This window comes from Condylura cristata, unplaced genomic scaffold, assembly GCF_000260355.1.
Source record: "Condylura cristata isolate star-nosed mole 26May11 unplaced genomic scaffold, ConCri1.0 scaffold00023, whole genome shotgun sequence".
NCBI classification, from domain to species: Eukaryota; Metazoa; Chordata; class Mammalia; order Eulipotyphla; family Talpidae; genus Condylura; species Condylura cristata.
The window spans coordinates 8,886,128-8,908,903 of NW_004567124.1; the positions used below are offsets into that span (position 1 = coordinate 8,886,128).

General features: G+C 45.5%; 1 protein-coding gene across 1 annotated transcript in view; it reads right to left on the reverse strand.

The window, feature by feature from the left end:
* TLN2 (talin 2) overlaps window positions 1-22,776 on the reverse strand; it is a 403,979-nt gene that overhangs the window by 29,895 nt on the left and 351,308 nt on the right. The window contains exons 45-51 of the mRNA XM_004687721.2: window positions 22,582-22,701; window positions 14,878-15,024; window positions 11,780-11,946; window positions 10,448-10,631; window positions 7,161-7,286; window positions 6,646-6,762; window positions 4,299-4,484 (exon numbers count right to left, since the gene is read on the reverse strand). Coding sequence (XP_004687778.1) covers window positions 4,299-4,484; window positions 6,646-6,762; window positions 7,161-7,286; window positions 10,448-10,631; window positions 11,780-11,946; window positions 14,878-15,024; window positions 22,582-22,701 — 1,047 coding nt within the window. The remainder of the gene's footprint in view (window positions 1-4,298; window positions 4,485-6,645; window positions 6,763-7,160; window positions 7,287-10,447; window positions 10,632-11,779; window positions 11,947-14,877; window positions 15,025-22,581; window positions 22,702-22,776) is intronic.

Genomic DNA, 22,776 nt, shown 5'->3' on the forward strand with positions numbered 1-22,776 from the left:
GCTCTGTGTTTTCCTGCTACCTGCCCCATGGGTCCATAGCATTCTCTGACCACAGTTTGTGCTTTGCTTTTTTCAGAGGCTTTGGGGCCTGACATACCGAACTTAGTTCCTCCATCCTTCCTTTCATTCCCCTGCCCCTCCACCTTCCATTAAAATGGAAACTCCACATGCACTGCAGAATCCAGGGAAGATTCATGATCTTGCAGCAGGAGCTGTACTGCCCCGGGGTCAGCCTGCTCGCTTCATCAACATGCAGACTCCTGCAGCCACCTCTCTGTTCACAGGCTCATCCCACCCAGGTCCTCACCCCATGGCCCAACCACACAGCAGCCACAGGAGTCTCCAGACCAGGGCACTTAGCTCCTGGGAAACTTTAGATAGTGAGCTCCCAAGTCCCCTCAGAGGCGCATAAATCACTCATCTCACATTCTACATGTCAAGATAAGTAACCCAGAACATATGGTTAACAGAGCATCTTGTGCTTTCTTTTTTTTTTTTACACTTGTGACCTGCCAACTTGAATTATCATTTCAGGTGACACGCCCACTCACAGGGGTTGCCACTTCAATTACAAAATGCCCAGTTACATTTAAATTCCAGACAAACATGAAATTTTCTTCTGCAAAAATGTGGGATACTTTATTTTTATTTGCTAAATCTGGGAACCCTACTTATTTAGCCTTTCTTAATTTGTCATCCCACTTAGGAAAGAACTTGAAGAGGCTTATAAGAATACAAAGTAGAAAACTGAAAATAAATCACTTTTCAGGACAAATACAAATCACAGATTAGAAAGGTAGGAATTCAAGGCAGAAGGTGAAAACTGGGCCCCCTCCATAAATGCTCCTCTCCCTGATGGGGTGATGATGGGAACAGCTTTGGGTGTGTCCCTGAGCTGTGTCCCAGGACTGGGAATAATTCAAGTAGCCAACACATATCACTTATGAGTCTGGTTTTCCTTATCTGGGGACTAAAGGGCCTCAGAGGCAAGAATTGGGTGACCAGAGCTGTGCTTTTAACCATGACTCCGTTTTTTTTTTTTTTTTTACATTTACGTATTTGATTTATTATCATGCATTTAAGATAGTGGGGTCCTAGAATTGCATCATTCAACTCCATGACCCTATTTTACTCATCCGTGTTTCCCTGTATCTCCAGTGTATGGGCCTGGGTCTGGCTGAATGAGACATCACCGGGGGAGGACACAGGCTATACTCAGTGCCACCTCTAGTTGGTGGCCCGAAAGGCCCTCATTTAGAGTTTTGTGCAGTGGAGGGTGAGAGGCTCTGCTGCTGGTGGCTCTGTGACTTAGGCAGAGTAATCACTCAGTAAGGAGAACATCACACCATTTGATCATTTAATTCTACTTCTATAAGTCTTACCTAAGAAAATAATCCAAAGCATAGAAAAAATAGTTCTACCCAAAGATGTCCACCACAGTCATGTTTATGTTAAAAAAAAAATGCAATCTGGCCCTCCCTGGTGGCGCAGCGGGTTAAAGCACAGCACTGAGAATCTGAAGCCACTTCCGTATGAGTTCGATTCCCGCCTGCCGCCTGCCCGGGAGGAGACCACATGGCGAGCCAGACCTCTCCTGACCCGCCCGCTGCTCCCCTCAGCAGTGTACTTCGTTGATCTGCCTGTTCTGCTCCCCACTCTGTCTCTGGTGAAGCCTCTCACCGCCCCTGAGCCTCTGGCCTGTACACCAGTTCTGTATGAATAAATAAATAAATCTTTAAAAAAAATGCAATCTAAATATCTGATAATAGGGAAGATATTATATTCGTTAATATTTTCTGGTCATTACAGAGTCTAACGACTCATGAGATCACAGAAACAGTCCCCAAACTATCAGTTCTAATAGTAGACATATGATTGCATCTAATGTAGACATATGCACATGAAAGAAAGAACAAGAAAAAAAAGTGTAAGAATCAACTCAGGGCATAGAGAAGCCCTTGTCTCCTCCTGACAAATCTTCGGTCCTTTGTCCTGTCTACTTCCCTCAGCCCAAAAAGCACTGCTTGAATATGACAGCTTGGTCCTCTGCTTGGCTACTTCTATCCAAGTTTCTGCTTCTATTTATTTGATTTTGTTAATTTTTAATAAATTTTCATTGAAGTAGCATTGGTTTGTAACTTTACGTGTGTTTCAGTGATACAGCATGAAAATTTGACACCTACATAAGGGTCCCTTCTTAACTTACCACTCAGATCCCTGGAATTCTACAGATTCCTCACTACTCACCCTTTCTGGCAACTTGCCTTGATTCTTTTAGACAAAGGAGAGGGGAATACAGGAGACCAAAGGAAACCAAACATCAAGGGGTCTGCTGAGTGTGTCCTGTTCTAACAGGAGGCTCAGAGCTCCACACAGACTTGCCATGCAGTCTGTCTGGCCTAGGAAGCTCTGGCTCCTATGTTGTCCTATACAATGAAGTCCAGGAGCAAGATCGCAGAAAGAAGTCCAGGGTGTATAAATGGCACCCTTGACACTGTATGTTGACACTGTATGTCCTCCCCTGAAAACAGTAGAATGTGGGTCAAGAGACTTGAAAATCTGAACTGCCTTCTATTTCCAGCTTAATCATCATCCTTTTTAATTTCTCCATTTCATGTTTCTAACATGAAGACAAAAGTACCTGACATTCATTAATTGCAGTGACCTTGGGCATAATAATGGGGAAAGCCATGGGCAGCAAAAACAGACTGATTGAGAGTTCAGAAGACTTAGTCCTGGTTCTGACAGCATGTATTTGTGTGACCTGGGTAGTGAAACTTAGACTCTCCAAGCCTGTTTCATCATCTATCGTTAAGATAATTCCCCTCGGGCCCTCCCTGGTGGCACAGCGGGTTAAAGCACAGCACTGAGAATCTAAAGCCGCTTCTGCATGAGTTCGATTCCCGCCTGCCCCGGAGGTGACCACATGGTGTGGCAGACCTCTCCTGACCCCCCCGCTGCTCCCCTCAGCAGTGTACTTCTTGATCTGCCTGTTCTGTTCCCCACTCTGTCTCTGGTGAAGCCTCTCACTGCCCCTGAGCCTCTGGCCTATACCCCAGTTCTGTATGCACAAATAAATAAATAAATCTAAAAAAAAAAAAAAAAAAAAAAAAAAAAGATAATTCCCCTCGTCTTCCAACTAAAGTTAGTAATACGTGTAAGGTGCCCTGCATGCCTGCATGTCACAAACACCATGATGGCATTTGGGCTGTACCTTGCTAGGGAAATTCTCTGAGACTGGCCCTTTGAGAGCAGTTGCTTCTGCCAGGTAGATTCCATTAAATACATCAAAGTGGCAAATATTCATGGCCTCAGGAAAAGAAACTACAGCTTGCCCAGCATTGTCATGGTGCTTCATGACAATGGTCCCCCCACCTCATGCCAACCTACTTACCTTGTCCTGTTCCCCACCCCAAATATGCCATCACATCCAGGAGCTCAATGCATGCAGTGCCATCTTCCCAGTTGGCCTTGTATACACATACTTCCAGCCTGTCTGCCTGGCCCTCCTGTTAGCCACTTACCTCTAGCCACTCCTACTCTCTGAGGAAACCTTAAGGAGCCATCACCAGGACTTTGCACCAGCTGCTTCACTCACATCACCATAAAGAATGGTCCTGTTCTCACACACCCCAGGCTGCAACAGCCAGTTTTCAATTTCTGTGGTTATATCCCCACTTGCTCAACACAGCAGAGAAGGGAGGCAGGTCAATCCATCACTCACTGTGCAGAAGTGGAATCCCTGGGGCAAAGTTGACCCTAACAGGGATCAGGTTTAGAGTAGGAGTGTGTAACAGAATGTGGGGGATGGAGGGCTCTTAATGCTCATTCCTCTTAATAGATAAAAACGAAAGTAAAAGTGATAGAATTCAGGTCTCCACAGCTCACTTGTTAGCAGGCTCAGGGCAATATGTCTAGGTACAGAATGGTGGCCTGTGGAGACAGTATGAGTGCTGCAGAAGAGCATCTGGAAGACCTACAACAAAATGCCCCAGCCCCTCCTTACTGCTGTGACAGTGGGCTCCAGCATGTTCCCTGAGAAGGTGTCCTTCCTAGTAAGGATGAACTTAAAGGGAAAGTGGTAGGCTGGCTCTGTCTTCTCTCAAACACAAAATACCCTGAAGTGTCATTTCCATGGGAGGGTGTGCAGAGCCTTCAGTGAGTGTTTTATTACAAAGTTTAAGCGAATAGCTGCTCCAGTCTACACATCCCAGTCCCTCCCTGGCTGCAGGTGAAGCCAAGCAACAGTAGGTGAGAGACCGCTATCCACACATCCAGAGTAACGCCAAGGCCTTTACCTTGCAGGCTGTCAACATATCTGCCACGGCTTTCCGGCTCAGATTGGCTGTGGCAATCACGTCCTCCTGTCTACATGAGTTCCCAGCTGCCACAGCTTTGGCTGTTGCCATGGTGATGCCTTTTGTCATCCTTATTGATTCTTCAGGTGATGATATCTTCTCAGGTACCTCTTTTGACTGGAACACCTGGAAGTTAGAAATAGAAGAGCTGAAAAATATCAAAAGGGAAGGACAAAAATAATTTATTCTTCTCCAGCCAGGCTGCAGTTAAGTGTCTGAAAACTCAGCCAGCAATAGAAAGAAACTGTCAAATGGCAGGAAAGTAGAAATTTAATTTGAGTATAGTTATATCATACTTACTTTTCCTATCTTGGATAAGTCTTGCACACCTGTTCTCGGTGTTCATGGGAACAAAATGGGGGTGGAGAGAAACACAGCCACAGCATTAACCTGTGCATTGCAGAAACTGTCTGAGTGTTTGTCAATCACCCATCCCAGGAAGCTTTTGTTTTGCTTCCCAGTTCTCTTGCTCTCTCCCTTCTGTTGCATCAGTTATTCCAGAAAGAAACTGGAATAGTCCACAACCCCACTGCTGGTTCTGGGGCAGGACTGACCAAAACACTTCATTCAATTCACCTCTCTCTCTTTTAAGGGGGCATGGGGCTGGGATAACGAAGCATTCAGTTTCTTCTATTCTTAGCCTGTCTTACAAATGTAACTGCATAATTGTGTGGGGGTGCTTGTGTCAAGTATACCACAGTGATACTCTGAATTATTTAAGACCACACATACTCCTTGTAGAGAAGGTGAGATAAATTAACCATGACAAGAGAACATCCTACTGTAAGTTCCACTTGTTGGTCTAGCTAGCTTCATCTGCTTCAAGTGCATCTGTCTCGTCTAACTTGAGTGATGGGTGTCCTGGCTGTGTGCGGAATGTGCATTAGTCCTGGCACACAACCCAAAACAGTTGGCACTATTGTTTTTGGACCCAGGTAGTGTGGCTCGAGCCCTCCCTGCACACTGAAGTGGCACATGCTTCTTTTAGAAACCTCCCATGTCCATGGAAACACACAAGCTGGTTCAGTTCTAAACCACCCTGATATATTTTCCCAGGAAAATTCCAAATTCCAAATCTCTCCCACGTATCAGCACACGTGTCTAGACTTTTGGAAGAGACTCTCAGCCTGCACAGGTACCTGCACATTTTAGTGAGAACTGAGCCCAACACCAACCAAGGTCGGATTCATTAAAGACAGAACAAGAAAACCAAGGCTCATCAGAGGCCCTGCAAAGATGCAGAGCAGCTGGCAGCAAAGGCATGCCCACCACTCTATCCTCCAAAACAAGAGCAATTTGTGATCAGGCCTCCAATTAAAAGTAACATCAGCTTGAAACCACTCATTTTCAGCATATTTCTGTTTCTAGAGACTAGGACCAGTCAGTCCACAGTCATCACAGGATCAGAAGAGTAGGTAACACCTGCATCCAGCAACACGAGATCCTCACTCTACTGGTAAAGGCAAGAAAGTAGAAGGTTAAATTTTTCCAGATTTGACACCTCAAACAGAAGGGAACTGGATTTTAAAGGAAGGTATTTCCTATAAATGCAACCAGGTTTTTCTTTTTTAGATTTTTATTTTATTTAGTTATGCATACAGGTACAGGCCAGAGGTGCAGGGGTTGTGAGAGGATTCACTAGAGACAGTGGGGAGCAGAACAGGCAGACTGATAAAGTACACTGCTGAGGGGAGCAGTGGGCAGGACAGGAGAGGTCTGCTACGCCACGTGGGTCATCTCCAGGGCGGGGATGGAACTCACACTGAAGCAGCTGCCGCTAGCTTGCAGTGCTGTATCCTAACCCATTGAGCCACCAGGGAGGGCCACATCCAGGTTTTTTTAATGGCAAACCCAGGTGCCAAAATTCACACATGAATAGCCGTGTGAGCTGTAGTTGACAGCAACAGGAACCAAAGGCCTGTGAGTGGCTATACAGCAGAACACTCATCTGTAGGGGAGTGCAAACAGCTACAACAACATTTTCTTTTGCCAGTGATCATCAGTAATGCTTTGGTTTTGTATTCCCATTTTAGTGAAATTAAATCTGAATAGTCCTGATACATTTCAGTTAATTCCTCAATTATTACAAATTGATCCTAGTCAAACTCAGGAGGTCAGTTACACATGGGCTATTAATTCTACAAAGCTACCAGCAGGTGGGTGAGTGGACTTGCCCAACTCAGGTGCTCCAGGTAAAACAGCTGCCATGCTGAACATCCCAGAGAAGCCTGTGCTAAGGTCAGCTGCAGCACACTGTGCCTGAGTTTGGTGGCCACTGGCTCCTTACCGTGAGCTCCTGCTTCATGTACTCGATGGTGGCCTCCAGTGCCCGTGTGCCCCGGGTGGCCTCATCCTCTACCGCCTTCACAGTCTTGAGGAGGGAGGTGACATTGGTCACCATTACCTGCATAGGAAGAGAGGCTAATATGAGGTCTGATCCCTTCTCCTTTAGTGCTGGATCTATTACCACCATCTTTCCTTAAGTAAGAAAGGAGCTCAGATGCATGCTTTCCCATTCTTCCTCGTTTTTAAAAAAGTATTATCCAAATTTTTCATTTTCTCTCATCGTTGTTCATTTTTGTAGAGTATCTGATTTCTCCTCTCAGGTGTAGTCCCCATAAATTTCCCACCACATCACCCATGAATGGTCAAAATACAAAATGCTTCATGAACTTCTCTGTATTGTTCCAATTTTAGTGTACGTGCTGCTGGAGCAAGCATGCTCCCATTATTCTTGTGGGTGCATTACATTCCAACATTCCCTCAACATGCCCGTCCCCTGTAGCTCGGGCTTCACTCTACCTTGGCTGCCCCCTTGAGCTGATACATGGAGGGGTCATCAGCAGGCTTGCTGGCAGCTCCCTTGGTAGCACCAATGAGATCTGAAAGAGCCTTGGCCACATCTTTGATGGCGTTGATCAACACCACCTAAAAGACAGTAAGAGCCCAAGTGAGCACTCACCTGCTGGCTTGACGAAGAGCACTTAGCCTGAGGGCAGCCTGGGAACATCTAGGGAACAGATGTCAGTGTTTCTGAGGCCTGCAGCACAGCAGAATCCCTGGGAATTACTGCTCAGGTTCTGACACAGGAATCTGGGTGAAGCACCTAGACTTTGAGAAGCTCCCTAGGAGACACTGAGGCTTCACCGGGACACAGAATCTGGATATAGGTAATGTTCAGACACTTCCTAGCTGGCAGCTCTGCTGACGAGTTGCCTGTCAAAGGATGAAGGGAGCTGAGCAGACAGCTAGCTGAGAGGCAACACCACTCATGTGTCCCCTGAACTTGTGACTAAAACCACGACAATGCAAACCTCATGCCCTACCAGGAAGGCCTCTGTGGTGGCCTACTTGCACATCCAGCTTTGGTTTATAGAATTTTCTGACTCACTCAACATGCTGTAGGCACATGAGTCTTTTCTTTCCTTGCCAGTGGAAATCCCAACTCATCCCAACCTCAGGGGCTCTGCTCTGGCTGTTCTACCTGGAACCTGGGTCTTCCCATAACACAGTGCTCAGCTCAAAGAGGCTCTCAGAGACCTCTCGCACCCCCCACCTCCAACACTGGAATTATATTCGCTTTCCCTATTTTATTTGTAGCACTGACTAGTATGTGTGAGACTGCTTTATTATTCATTCTTTTCTACGCCATCTTCTCCCCTGACTTGTGCTTAGAATTAGGCCTGCAGGTGGCAGGCACTCAGTTACATAGAATGATTGAATATACAAGTCACCCACATGACACTGACTGTGATAAGTATTTTCACTCTTCTAATTAAGCAGACTGTAGGTCATCTTTTCATTACATTCGACCTGGAATCTGAAATGGCAGTCATATTTAGGAATTACATAACATTTAAGTCTTGGCCCCGAAGCTCCAATGACAGCAACATTCCTTTACTGAAGGAAGCGTTGAGCCAAGCACACTGCATACAACCTCGTTTACCCCTCACCACTTCCAGTTCAATTGGGTACTATGAAACTCATGTCCACACTCAAAGAATCTGGGATAGGTAGAGCTGGGATTCAGACTCTGTCCAGAGTGATCTCAAGGTTCAGGTCTTAAACTTCAGGTACTGTGCTCTCCTGCTTTGGTTCATCAAACAGGATTGACCTTCTCAACTGCAATCCACTGATGAGGATGCATCAAGATAACATACATGAGATAGATAACTCTTGAATCACTAGTGATACTGACATTTGATGGCTTTCTACCACCTGCACCCTTTCTGTCCATCCCACGGGGCACATGGAGTCTTAGCCAACCCCTGAAACCACAAAGTAGGCTGGATTGTGACAGGACTTGTGAGGAAGTACATGATGCTGACTCCTGAGAACATAGCAGGCGGAGTTGAGAGGGGAGACTGAGTCACGGTAAGCAGAGGTTTGCTGCCAACATCTGGTGTACTCTGTCCCATTGGGCACTGGACAACTGACTTATGAGTGGGGACACTTTTCTGTCAGAATATTTTCCATTAGTGGTCTCCGGAAGTCCAGACCCTTTGGGAGTTAGGCCTCTAAAACAAACTGATATATTTCTCTGTGTTCAAAGGTTTAAATCCTCTGCAACCCATTCTCTTTTACTGCAGTGGGACCAGGCTTGGAAAAACATGGATTCCAACCCCAATGAAGCATTTTCTAGTTTTCTTTTTCCTCCATGGGGGTAGAAACACCACCACAGGCAGGGATTTCTTGGAATGCTTTGGGTTCTAAAGGGCTGTCAATCTGACTTCTGATACTATCAAAAGAAATCCAGGGGAAAGGATAAAATGGCAGCATACTGGAGGATGTCAGGAAGGTCACAGCCAGGAAGGGGCAAAGTCAGTTGTCTTGGATTAGTCAGAATAGTAGTCATTCTTCCTGGCAGCATTCAATCCTCTTTTGTCCAAGTGGGCCAGTTTCCTGAGTATGGTGTAGCATTGAAAATTTAAGTTTACCCTTTGATGATGGTGCTGGGACAGAGTGACTTTTGATGCTTGCACTGGGGAATGTATGGACTTCATTACTGAGGGCCATGATTGGCCATCAGATCAACAACAGGTGAACATGCTGGGTGTCCACTATGCTGGTAGTTGTGCTTAGCTTTCAAAGATAATAAATAGTGGTTATTGTTTTGAGATGCTGGGGCACAGGAATAGGCAGGTAACTTCAATGAGGTGGCTAAATCCAAAGCAGAGTGCCAGGGGGGACAGGGATCTTCCCAACCCCTTTGTTTTTCTTCCCCACCTCCTTTGGAGGCAAAATTCTCAAGTGGGCTGTCTATACTAATTTTCATTTATGCATCCTCATCTGACTACTGGCATCCCCACACAGACAGCCCTTGCTGGGGTCACTGATGCTCTCCATGGCACTGGGCTCTCAGACCTTCAGCTCTACCTGGGCTGGTCCTCTCTGCTGGATTGAATTGTTGCCTCCTCTAAAAACCACAACCCCCACCCCCACGCCCCCAGAATTTCCTTCTACCAACAGCAGCTGCTTCTCAGTCTCCCTGCGTAATCTATTTCCCCTTAGTATGCTTCTAAATGGTAGCTCCCTCAGATCTGACAAGCCCCCTTCTTCACATTTCTTTACTTTCCCATTGTTCTACTCCATCTATATGGCAACAACCCCTTAATCTGCATCCCCAAACCTGGCAGGCTGCTCATTATTTCTATTTTCATATTTTTGTGATTCCCAATTCAACATGAACCCTAAGCTGAAGTCACCTTCATCTCCTGCCCAAGTTAGCTCTCTCCTGGGAGGTCTGGCTTCATATACACGGCTATCATCTTACTGATCTAGCCTGAAATCTGGAGTTGTCCCAGTCTCCTCCCTCACCCTGATCTTCAAAGGTCACAGTTCAATCATTCCCCTAGCCTGGCTGAGTCTTCTTCATAGATTGACCTCAATTTGTGGGCTTGTCTCCATCGCCTCGGCCATCAGCACTGTCTATTCCACTCTCACCTGGATAACCACTTCCTACCATCTCCTGATCCATGGACACACACACATATTCAAAAGTAACTCTTTTGCCTTTGGTTCCTCTGGAGGCCGGGTGTACAGTGCCCATGGGACTGTGAAGACCCTTCAGTCCCCAAACCTATCCATACCTGGGTCTCAGGGTCATCAGAGCCCAGGCTGGCGGCCCCCAGTTTGACCACCTCGGCGAGCTGGGTGATGGTGGCTGCTGAGGACTGGGCTGCCTGGGCCAGCTTGTCTGGTGTGGATGCAGCTCCTGACACCAGGAGTTTTGTGTCTTCTACCAAGGCCTTGGCTGTCTTCAGAATGTTCTCCCTGAGAATGAGGGGAGAGAAGAGAGGAAGGGGGAGAGACAAAGGGTATAGTTAAGTTATCATAGTTAGGAAGGAAACAAACTCTCCATGGAGGGTTTTGCTGATAGGCTTTAAAAAGGAGAGGTTCCTGCTCTCATCTTCCATGTAGTCAAATGGAGAAAGGATACAGCCTAGGAGTCCTAGTTCAGTAGTGAGGCTTCAGTTAAGAGAGTCAGTCCACCGGATTGGCTCTGTCCCTCAGCCCCATAATGAGACTTGAGGTCAACCTCATTCCCAAGGCTCCACAGGCCCCAGAACATGCACCCATAAAGAGGACTCTTGGGTCAAGGCAAAGGGTCTGTGAAATCTGCCCAACCACTGGGCTCTTGAAGGGAAAACAGAACATTGAGAGTCTTCCTTGGCAATGGAAGAGAGAGGAAAAAGTTGCCCAACACTTGGTGATGAGATGGGGGGCTCCAGCAGCAAATGCAAACTCCCCAGCGTGAACCTTCTGAGTGGGACCTGAAGAGCCAGACCAGGAGAGACAGTCGGCTCTGAGCCTCCTTCCTCCACACTCGTTAGGAGCAAGATATGCCTGCCTGGCTGCTCCCAGGCCTGCTAAGGTTTGTGAGTTGAAGGCCTAGCACTCTAGCCTGGACCGTGAAGACGAAAAGCCCTCGCCAGAGCAGCCTGGACTTTCCTTCTGAAAGGCAAGCTGATGCCACCCCATGTTGATAGCTGGCAAAGAAGCTTCTCTTGATTATTCAGAGGGGTCATCACATACTCAGCCAGTGCACCTTGCTGGCAACAATCTAGGCAGCTCTGGTATCTGTGCAGCTTGTTAATATCAAAATCAATAAGGCCCTCCCTGGTGGTGCAGCAGGTTAAAGCATAGCACTGCAAATGAGCCACAGCTTCTTCAGTGCAGACCTCTCCTGACCCCTCCGCTGCTCCCCTAAGCAGTGTATTTCATCGATCTGCCTGTTTTGCTCTCCACTCTGTCTCTGGTAAATCCTCTCAACCCCCTGCACCTCTGGCCTATACCCCAGTTCTGTATGAATAAATAAATCTAATAAAAGAAAAAAAAATCAAAACCAATAAACCTACTTCTGGCTCCCGCCTAACATTTCTAAAGCCAGTGTGAACACCTCCCTGGCCAGAAGTCCCTACCTATGGTCTGCAAAGGTCTCATTGTTCTCTGCATTCAGGGTCCCCGCAGTCGCAAACATGATGGTGGTGTCCAAGTCGGCAATGATCCCAGACACGGCCGTGGCAGCGGTGATACATGCTTGGGTCCCTTTGTTTCCAGCCTGGAGAGCTGAGAGCACCAAGGATACCTGCAGACAGAAAGGGGAGGAGGGAAACAGAGTTGTGCTAACTCTGAAAATGCTGACTATTCTCCTTGGGTGTCAGTGCAGTTTTCATTAACAGTTGTGTGTGATCTACAGCCTCAGAAGACCGCTTTCCATTTTCTGTATGACCTCAGGCAAACTGTTTCACCCTGGTCTTAGTTTTCTCATCTGTAAAATGGGATTATTATACTTCTTAGCTATCAGGAGTTTGGGGGGTATAAAAAGGTGGGAAGAGTATCCAAAGTGTCTATCACAGTACTTGACACAATGAGTGGTGAAGGAGATGTTATCACGTTTATAACACTGCAGAGAGATAAAGGATTAGGACCCAATGAAAGGTGTGGTCACTACTATTCACTCTGATCTAATTTTCTGTAGAACACTAACAGTGTGCTAACACTCTTCCTCCCAACTCTTAGTTGGAAGTTTTCCACAGTGGGCTGGAGCCCAGAGGGGATCACGTGCAACCTCTCCATGCCAACACTCCCCTGAGTATCATCTTCCATCAAGAATGAATGTTCAGTGATCTGGGGCTCCAGTAAGTTGGCGAATCAGGTTGGTGTTCACATTGTCATCTTCCACATCAGAAACCCTCAAGTACCATTGCTATTCCTTTAGTACACCTTGTTTCTAGAGATCACTCTTTGCCATGAACCTGGCTCCCCCACCCCAAATACAGATCTTCCTTGGTGAAACTCTTTATACTCCCCACTCTTGCCAGCCCCCCACTCTTGCCAGCTCCCCACCCCCTCATGACGGCTCATGACTCCATGAGCCAGTTTTTACCTCTATAAACACCCTGACCCTGATCCCCCTCCTCTGAGACTGCCCACTGCCTGCAATGCCTCCTTCACCCCCGACACCCCCCCCAACCCAGTTCTCCAGTCTTTGACCACTCATCTGCCTGTAAGCTCCAGCTCAAACGTTCCCTCAAAGAGGGACACCTCCTTGTGATCTCCCCTTTCAAGAGCTTTCCTGCTTCTGTAGGATCCCATAGTATTTACTGCAAGTAAAAAAAAAGCATGCACTTGGCTAGGTGTCTAAAAATGTTTTGTGATTACATTTTTGAAAATGTGCTGAGGAAGACAAGGCGGCACAGCATCAATGAAAGGCATAGGGTCTGAACTCTCTCCACTCTCCGGGGCTGCTTAGGTCTTAGCCAAAGGCAGCAGGAGGCAGAAGGCCGACTCCTGAGCGCAGTCCACAAGGAGCTGTTTCTCCTCTTCATTTGCCCGACCTGCCTTTCCCGAATTAAATGCTATCAGTCCCAGGAAAAGCCATGTCAGAGTGGCAGAGAACTGGGTTGGAAATGTGGGAGCCAGAAGAGAATGGCCAGAAGATGAAAAATCAAGGTTAAGAAAAGTGGTCAGAAGTCCGGGAGGGCAAGTCTCTGTCAGGGCAAAGGAAAAAAGGAGTCTAGAGAGTGTCCCACCCTTATGACAGGTGTGCAAGTCTGCAGGTGTTTACTAGCACCCTGTAGTCACCAAGGGTTAAGGACACGGAGGTGAACAGTCAAGGGGATGACACCTGGCAGGGACTAAAAAACAAACAAACAAAAAAACCAGAGCCCAGACATTTAAAAAAGACATACCAGGTGAAGTAGGAAGGACAGGGACATGTAACAAGTTTCCACTATAAGGGTTGGTTGCTCAGAACTAGCCACCACCTCTGCTTCCTATCCCAGGTGTCCCACATGGGGATCCCATGTGGGAAGTGGCAAGGCCATGGGCAACTCAGGGAAATCATGTGGCTTGGCTGCCTCCTCCCTCCCCTGGTGCTTCTGCTACCAGGTCTTCCACAAGGGAACTTGATGAAAGTTCAGCAATAAGGAAGGACTGTAAAAGGAGGGAGAATGCCTTCCTTGAGCTGAGATTTATTTCCTGGTCTGTGGAGTCCAGGCCTGGGCAGTGGATCGGGCTGTGGGTGAAGGCCAGGCCATGGCTCGGCTTCTCAAGGGGCCAGTATAGAGCAGCCTCTGTAGAGGCAGCTTCCAGGTGAGGGGTCCCCCACCCAGCCCTTCAGGCCTGCTGCCAAGCATCAAAACAGTGCAGAGCTCTATGTCAATTGGATGCAAGGGAAGGGAAGGGGAAAACAAGCCTGCAAAGCATGGATGCTCTAGCCTGCATTTTGGGTAGCCTGTAAAATAGCTACTCTGAGAATAACTCAGAAATGAGGATCAAGAGATGTTAGGATGAGGCACTGTGAACCAGGGTAAACTTCGGAAGTGTTGGAGGACAATTTATAGAGAAGCTAGCATTTATTAAAAGTGAAATTGTGCTCCTGGCACCATGCCAACCACTTTCAACACACTGCTACATTTAATCCACAACCCTATGGGTAAGGATTATATTTCTTTATCCTCATTTTACCAGGAAATTGAGGCTTGGAAAGCAGTGTAACTAAGCTGAGATTTTACAGCCTCTCTGACTACACTATAAGCTTCTCTCTACAAGTTTGAAGCAGCAAATGCCTTGCAAGCTGCCCTGGCTCTTCTAGGAAGTTGCCCTGTGATCCTCTTCAGGGCACCTGACCTTCCCCACTTTAGTCTTGTTAACAAATATGGTTTCAAGGCAAGGACTTTTCTTGCTCTGCTCTTAGTAGTCTGGGAACTGCCTTGTGAAGAGGAAGAGCAGGGGGCAGACAAGGTCCAAAGGGTTTGCTTGGAGGCATTCCTGGAGCTGATTTGTGACTTTGTTGGAAGAAGGGTTCTCCGAAAAGCTAGCACACTGGGACTCTGACATCTGGGGCACAGTTCTTCTCATGCTTTCAATTTCTTAGGGCCTACTGGCCACCCTCCAGATTGCTGATGCACTCTATCCCTGGGGAGACCCTTCCATTGCTGGATTGCTTTGGTCTCAGTTTCTGCCAGTGTCCCTGATCACATTGTGGCTATGTGACCCAAGGGCTGCTCCTTACCTTCTCAGTGACTGCGCGGGCACACTCGATCAGCTCCCTCTTGGTGTAGCTGTCCGTGGGGCATACCTGGAGTGCTCCTGCCTTCTGCACCAGGAAGATGCAGCCATGGCCCAGGTCCTGCACACGAGTGCGAATCTGGAAGCCGATCTGTGGAGGCAAGCCCAGGAAGGGGAAAGAGAAGCACTATGGCCATCGAGGTCTTCCCCATGTGGAAAATTTCCCCTACATCCTAGGGGAGACTGGTGAGGAAAATTCCATTGCTGTTAGGAATCTGTGTTCGGTGAAGTATGGAATTTGGTTGGTCCTGCTTCCTTTTTTAGAGGCTGTAAAATGCCCACAGTGCCCAGTAAGGAAGTCTGTGTCTTGTCATCCTCGCCTTCCTGATACTTGTCACTGTTCCTGGCTTATTGTTTATCTATAGCCTACCTACCTGATAAGATGTTAATTAGGTGACCTCCGTGGGATAACTGTTATTCATTCAACAAGCGTTTATTGAGCCCCTAACATTTGGCAGGGTCTCTTCTAAGCAGGTTAGGCGCTCGATTTGATTTATTCCTCACAACAGTCCAAGAGGATAATTACAAGTTTAACATATCTAGCTTAGTGTGAAGCATATTTTAAAGTGTTAGGATCCTTGCAAAATTGGTATGTTTAGCAACCTGAACAATACCTCCCTAAGCTATACCCCATGGTGAGAGCTACCATGCTGGGTCCCTGCTTCCTTTCTATCAGGCCAGGTTTGAGATTTTCTTAAAAAGATACATTTTTAGAACTAAAGGCTCAGCAGGCAGGCATTCCTTTAATGACCTCTGGACTATGATTATAAAGGTACTTTGCCGAAAAAGCCAAACTGAGCTCCATTCTGGAGAGACTGCCAGCTGCTGTCTCTTAAAGGTATAATAAATTCTGTCTCCCAAAGTTTGCATTCCTCTGGCTCTGTTTCGTATCGGTTTTCATTTTAATTTGATCAATACAGCTGCAAAATCTCCACTCCAGCATGGGCAAGTAACAAAACAAAAAATAAATTTAAGTCTGAGTCAGTATTATTTTAAAGAATTCACAATAGTAAGACACTGTGGCTTATCTTTCTAGAATCTATCAAGAACAATTACTATTAGGGCTAAAAACCTGGGAGATGAGGCCAGGTGGATGCATTCTCCCATTATCATCCATTGGTCAGTATACTGGTGATTTTGGTGAGTGAAGGGAAATGCAAAGTGTTCACTTTCTGTCACTGAAATACACATAGCTTTTAAGGAAAAAGGTTATTCAGTGTAACTCTGTAAGGTCCAAATGACATTTAAATCCACCTAGTAGAAAATTATCTTGACCCAGAGAAGCAAGCTTCTGATTTTCTGTGTGCTCTTTATTTTACTTCTGGTGTTGTGAAAGCTTCACAATTGGACAGGGTGTTTTACATTGATTGTATCTACATGGAATACAACTGAGTGGCATCCCAGGATCATGCAACCTGGTAGCTCTGCAAATAGGTCTGGACCAGTGCAGCAACAAGGTTGCAATGAGTTGGGAGAGGTATTTTCATTCAGCCAACACAGAGTGATGTTGGTTAAAGCACAGATCAAGCCAAAGGAGAGTGTCTCATTAAAGTTTTTCAGGTCTATAGAACTGAACTCCAAGTATACAAAGGTCAGAGTTAATAAAAAGAAGGGAACTCTGTTATCAAGGATGACCACAGATCTAAATGCTGAGGGCTACTGGGAAAGTCAGTTGACGGGCAAGTGGAGGAAGAACCATTAACCATTAATTTCAAAATAAAAAATGGCCTTATCAGTTCAACCTCCACATTTACAGATGAAGAGACTGAGGCCCAGACGTGCTGATTGGCCCAAGATCACACAGCCCTTTCCAGGCCAACCAAGGTAAGAATTCAGGTCTTTAATTCTGAGCACAGTGCCCTCTTTGACCAATACAATCTCTCATGGAGACTCAAAATACAAAACGGAACTTGTTTTTAATTCTTCCATGAGTTAAACTTTATATCCTTGACTATTCAGCAAAAGGCCAACAATGAGACTAGGTGTTGGAGTTTTAAAGATGCAGTTATGACCATTTACAGGCTCAGCCACCATTTTATCTCTGTATTTTATTTTGGTTATAGTACAGAAAATCCTGAGAGATCCATTAATAAAGCAATAGTTTTCTCACAATTCCCCAATCACAGTAGGCAGGGCAGGAGCTGATCGGTCTGAAGTCTATTCAGAGCCACCCAGCAGCCTGAGCTTAGGCACCAGTGGCCCACAGTAGGTACCATTGGGTCCACTATACACTTGAGTATATGTGGCTTTCCTAAGAGTTTAAAAATAGTTTAATATATTTTAAAATAGTTTTAAAATATTTAAAAAATATTTAAAAAATATTTTAAAAGTGAGTTGAATCAAACACGTACACAAAGTCCAAAGCCCCTCCTTGAGTAAGGATCTAAAGGATAAGGTGTGTACTCACTCTGTTAAAAAAGGGCTATTTTCCCTCCCTGGTGGCACAGTGGGTTAAAGCACTGCACTGGGAAGCTGAAGCCACTTCTGTATGAGTTCGATTCCCGCCTGCCCCGGAGGTGACCACATGGCGTGGCAGACCTCTCCTGACCCACCCGCTGCTCCCCTCAGCAGTGTACTTCATCAGTCGGCCTGTTCTGCTCCCTACTCTGTCTCTGGTGAAGCCTCTCACCGCCCGTGATCCTCCGGCCTGTACCCCAGTTCTGTATGCACAAATAAATAAATCTTTAAAAAAAAAAAAAGGGCCATTTCATGCCCAAAAGTGGATGACTGGATTAAAAAGATGTGGTACATATACACAATGGGATATTACTCAGCAACCAAAATAAAAATAAACACATGTCTTTTACAGCAACATGGATGGAGCTGGAGAAGATCATGCTTAGTGAAATAAGCCAGAAAGAAAAGGAAAAATACTGGATAGTTTCACTCATAGCAGGAGTATAACAGACCAGACGAGAAAATAATAATGATAATGAACAGCTATATACCAGAGACTTTTACAGTGGTGGAGTGGGGGATGGGATCAAAAACAGTGGGAGGGAAATGCACTGGACTATGGTGATGGCACATGGGTGATGGGAAGCCCATGGGGATTACAAATGAGATGAAAAATGCACAAAATGATGTAAAAATAAACTATTACATTATTTAAAAAATAAAAAGGGCCATTTCAGGGAGCATGCTCCATGCACTCCCCTAAATCCTGCAGGTAGCCAAGTCAGTTTCTACACACAGTGTGATGAGCACTGGGACAAACACAGGTCTCTTAAATCAACCTCCCCAATCACCATGGGGCAGGAGGAAAGGACCTGCTTCAGCTGCTGAGAACCTGAACCTCTGGGCAGACACTATCAATGGTGGGAATCCTTCCTCAGCAATACTCTCAGAGCCCCTAAGTGCCCCTCAACATGTCTGCTACAAAAACAGACCCAATGTCCTGACACTTAGTCCCTTTCTTGGAAGTGACATCATGCCTGCAGCAGGAATCCTGTAAACACAAGGCAGAAGCTGGCACAATGGTCACGAGGGATGGAATTCCAGTTTAGAAACACTGAGGAAGCTCAGCATCAGAAGGCCAAGGCGTGGGACTAAAATAAGGTAATTGTTGCAAAAACTCTTGAGGCTCTCGTCAAGCCGGGCCTTGGGTACTGGCAGGCAGATCTGTGCCAGGGCACACAACTACCTCTACATGCCTGAACACCTCCTTGAGGCTGGGTCGCACAAACCTCTTGTGCACTCAGCTCACCCATCCTATTTGGACAGCATAAAGGACGGATGTAGTATTGGGAAGGATGAGCTGAAAAAGACTTCACTTACTCATTTTCACAGGCTAAAAAAGGTGAATATAACAGAAAGGAAGGGACCTCTGGATCCCCACTCCGTCTCACTCCTGTTCTCAACCCTTCACCCACATAGGTAGCAGAAAGGGCCCTAGGCCTGGCCTTGTCCTGCCCTTTCCTGGTCACCACAAGTACTGGGCTTGCCAACCTAAACCTAACAGGGCCTTTGTTGCCTCACCCGCAATAAAGGAAGGGGACAACCTTCCTGACTCATTTCCCAAGGCTGAGGGTGACCAAATGAGCGGTGGGAGGGAGAAAAAAAAACCCCAAAAAACAAAGTAGAAAGTTGTGAGAAGAGGTAGCCTGGTTCAGAGCACAGGATGAAATGTTCAGCAAACCTGGTTTCTAATTCTGTCTTTTCCACATATTTACTTCTTAATTCTCTTTTACTTATTGAAACACTTTCTAATTTCTAAACATTATATAAAGTGACTTCACTGCTGTGGCTGTGTGACCCTGGGCAGCTTAAGACCTCTGAGCCTCAGTTTGCTCATCCCTGAAATGGTATGGACTGGATAAAGGGCTCTCATTCCTACAGTTTCCCTGGGCTCATGGAATAGTTAGGGCACTTAAATGAGAAGACAAGAGGATCAACTATTCTACTGCGGTTTCACAGAACATTCTGTACTGTTGGAGGTACACTGAGAAAGGGAATGCATTTTTAAGACTGAATTTCTAACAGATAAGGACTTTAAACAGCTAAGTCTCTCAAAGCAACACTAAACTTCCCAGCAAATATGAACAGCCCCTCCTCTCTCCTGGCTGATCCAACTTATGACCAGTGTTTATTACAAAGGAATGTTGCTCAAAGGCATAAACTTGGGGTTTTTAAATTGGGAACTTTAGGAAAGTACTACATGAACCTCAAGAAAAACCCTCAATTCCCTACTTGCTCAAATAAAAGTAAAACGGAGATCATCTTCTGGTTTTATGCCCTAAGGGATATTACAATCCTAGGCTTTATGAAGTTTTGGATCAAATTTCAGTTGGAAGGGGCCTAGAAATACCGATCATCTTTACTGCTTAAAACTAAATACCACATACTGATTTTTCTCAAGTTTTAAGAACGATTATATCTGAAACCAAATATATATTGTCTGGGATAGTTTGGGAAAACTGGAAGTGAATAATGAATATTACCTGACAAACTGTATAGTTTCTCCTTATATAGAAAAGAAAAAAAAAACAGAAAAGAAAATAGTGTATACAACGGAGGCAGGGTAATACCTCCCCCCTTAAAGAAAGTGTGTTTTGGGGTGGAATGTTTCAAAGAATTCTAGAGCAGATATCCATCTCATTTGGGGCAAAGGCGATCGTCTCCCCACAGTCTCTTGACAGATGTTCCTGCCAGCTTTCAAAACAAGCAGTATTACAAGCGGTTACAGCCAAGTGTCCTCAGAGACAAGGCTGCAGCCTCGAATCCTCCTGCAGCATTAACATTTAGAAGCTGTGGCTCATAGGACCTAAATTTCTTTCATTTTTTTCTAAAGAGGAATCTAACATTAAGTTGCAGAAGTTGCCTGAGGGTTTTAACTTTTCTGAACAAATAAGTTTGTTACAGTGATGCTAACAAAAGTTTGAACTTCCATGGCAAAATAAGCATACAGAATGCATTGCTTTCTGTTCCAAGGGCAGAGCTATGACTTTTCCTGTAATTGTCACATTCTGGGAAAGACCAAAATGCTGACTCGGCACAGCAGACTGCAGCGAGGGCAGCAGCTTATTTGCCCTGGATATAAATATTTGCACATGCTGTGATGTAGGGCCCTCTTGGGATACAAATAATTCCATAATCTTGGAATAAAAAACTACACTATTTTAGGGATCTCCTAACCTTCTCAATTTCTCCCCTAGTATCGGTCTGGCAAATGAACACAAAGAACTTTCCTTAGCAAGGCACTGGTAATTTTATATTCTCTCTGCCCCTTTTTGTTGCAGGTCACACTGCTCTTGGGCCTGGAATGTAAAATACATTTCAAGATGTAATGGCAAAAAGGGAAAACCTTATGAAAATGTCAGCTGCTACCAACACAGAACCAATAACAAGAAAAGCTTTTCATTGTGCTTGAAGAAATATATTTTCTTTCCTGTCTGCTTTTGCATTATTTTATATCTTGTTTCTATGGTCTAAGCTGCAAAAAGAAAATCTGCTGGTTTCACACAGGGGTGGCTAGGTCAGAAGACCTCAGATGTGGAAAGGGTTCTATAAGATCAGTGGAACTTCACTTGCTAACTCAGGAATGTCAACATTTAAATTGACCAAGCAAATGCTCCTAGAATTCATTTTTAAGGATTATGGAGAAAAAGGCCAAACCTCCACTGAAATTGTAACCTTTTAGTTGTCATTCTCGCCAACAAGGCCAAATGATTCTTTTGTCCTAACTTTTTCTTACTATAAAGTAGGTTGCCTTAAATTTGCTTATGAAAATCAAAAATTATATGTTAATCAAATTAGTTAAGAGTACAGATGATTTCACTAAAGAAGGAATCTATTTAAAAAAATAAGGCCTGTGCATAGAATCAACAGAATTCTCATGTGGGTCTCTGATCATTTTTCTTTCTTGGTAGTAACTTAACAGACTTATTATAAACAGAATTATTCATGCTGCAGCCTAAATACTCACTCATTATAAAATCTGAAAATGCAGGCACTGTTAGAAACTTAAGTCATCTCATGCTAGATATATATGTGTGCAAGAACATATATATATATATATATATGATGATCCTATTTACATGCACTATTACAACATAGGTTAGAAAGTGATTTTGATTTGGGTTTTCATTTCTGTATTCTCTCTGGGGGGTCTTTCTTAAGATATACTTAGACCTTGGATCCTAGGAGAAACAGCAGCACTGAGTGACTTGGGGACACTGACTATCATCACAAGGAGAAGGGAATTCCTGTCACAACCTTCTGCCTCAACAGCCAAGTTCACTGAGCAATGTTACGAGCAGGGTTTGTTCTCAATAAACAGCTTGTTGAATCTGATGGAGGGCAGTTACCTTCATCTTCTCATCGTCTCTGCACCTTTATTCTGTATCTCAAGCTGAGCTTTCTTTCTCTAAGGAGCAATGTAGTAGCTTGTAACCATGCCCTTTCACGTGTTAACACTGACCCAGGTGCCAGCAGACCTCTGGAACTCTATCCCATGAGTTTCCCGGTGGACCACTTGGTTTCTCAGCATGTTAGACATGGAGAACTTAGAGGCCTTTGGAGTCCAACTTTTGCTACTTTAAATCTCTCATGGGTGCAGACATTCTAAGGCAAAGTCTGAAGTGGCCACTAAGGAAAGTGAGTTTAGGGAACAGGGATAGGTAATGAAGAAGAGTCCGCAGGTAGTATAAGGTCTGGGTGCGTTTCTAGAAAGCTATCCATGGTATTTGGGCAAGACTATCACAAAGGCAGGCTACAGTGCCCTTTTTCAAGAAAGGGGCAGCTAGGTCCCATACTTAGGCCTTCTAAGACTCTGAATCTTCAGAAAACAAAAATAACTGAGGGAGATGTGCTAAGTGGGATTAGGAAGCAAGAGGAAGAGGGCAGTGCATGGCCTGTCCTTGCCGTCAGGCAGTGAGCTGGGGAAGAGCTGAGCTGGGGAACACAGTCAACAGAGGCCTTCTGTCTGACAGCCCGCACCATCCCAGATCCCAGTCAATCAGCCTCAGAAAGGACAGAGAGCCGGGAGCATGGCCTGAGGCCATGGGTCTGCAGCTGAGGGCTGGCAGCATTACAGCAGGAGATAAGCCTGGCTTTGGCTATAGGGCTGGAGTCTTCTGAAGTGGAGCTAGCTATGGCGAGTCCCCAGGAGTGTGTGGGTTTCTGAAAACAGGGGCTTAAGGTGGCAGACCTCCTCTGGTTCCGCCGTGGCTGCTGCCATCTGGCCCTGAAGAGCCAGGTGCCCATAGTCACTGGTCATTTGTGAAGCCAGTCCTCCCAACTCCTCCGGGTTAGTAACCGACTTAGTCATCTGGAAAAAGAAAACAAGCAAGACACAAACACACACACACACACATACACACACAAAGAAAAGCATGAGAACCAC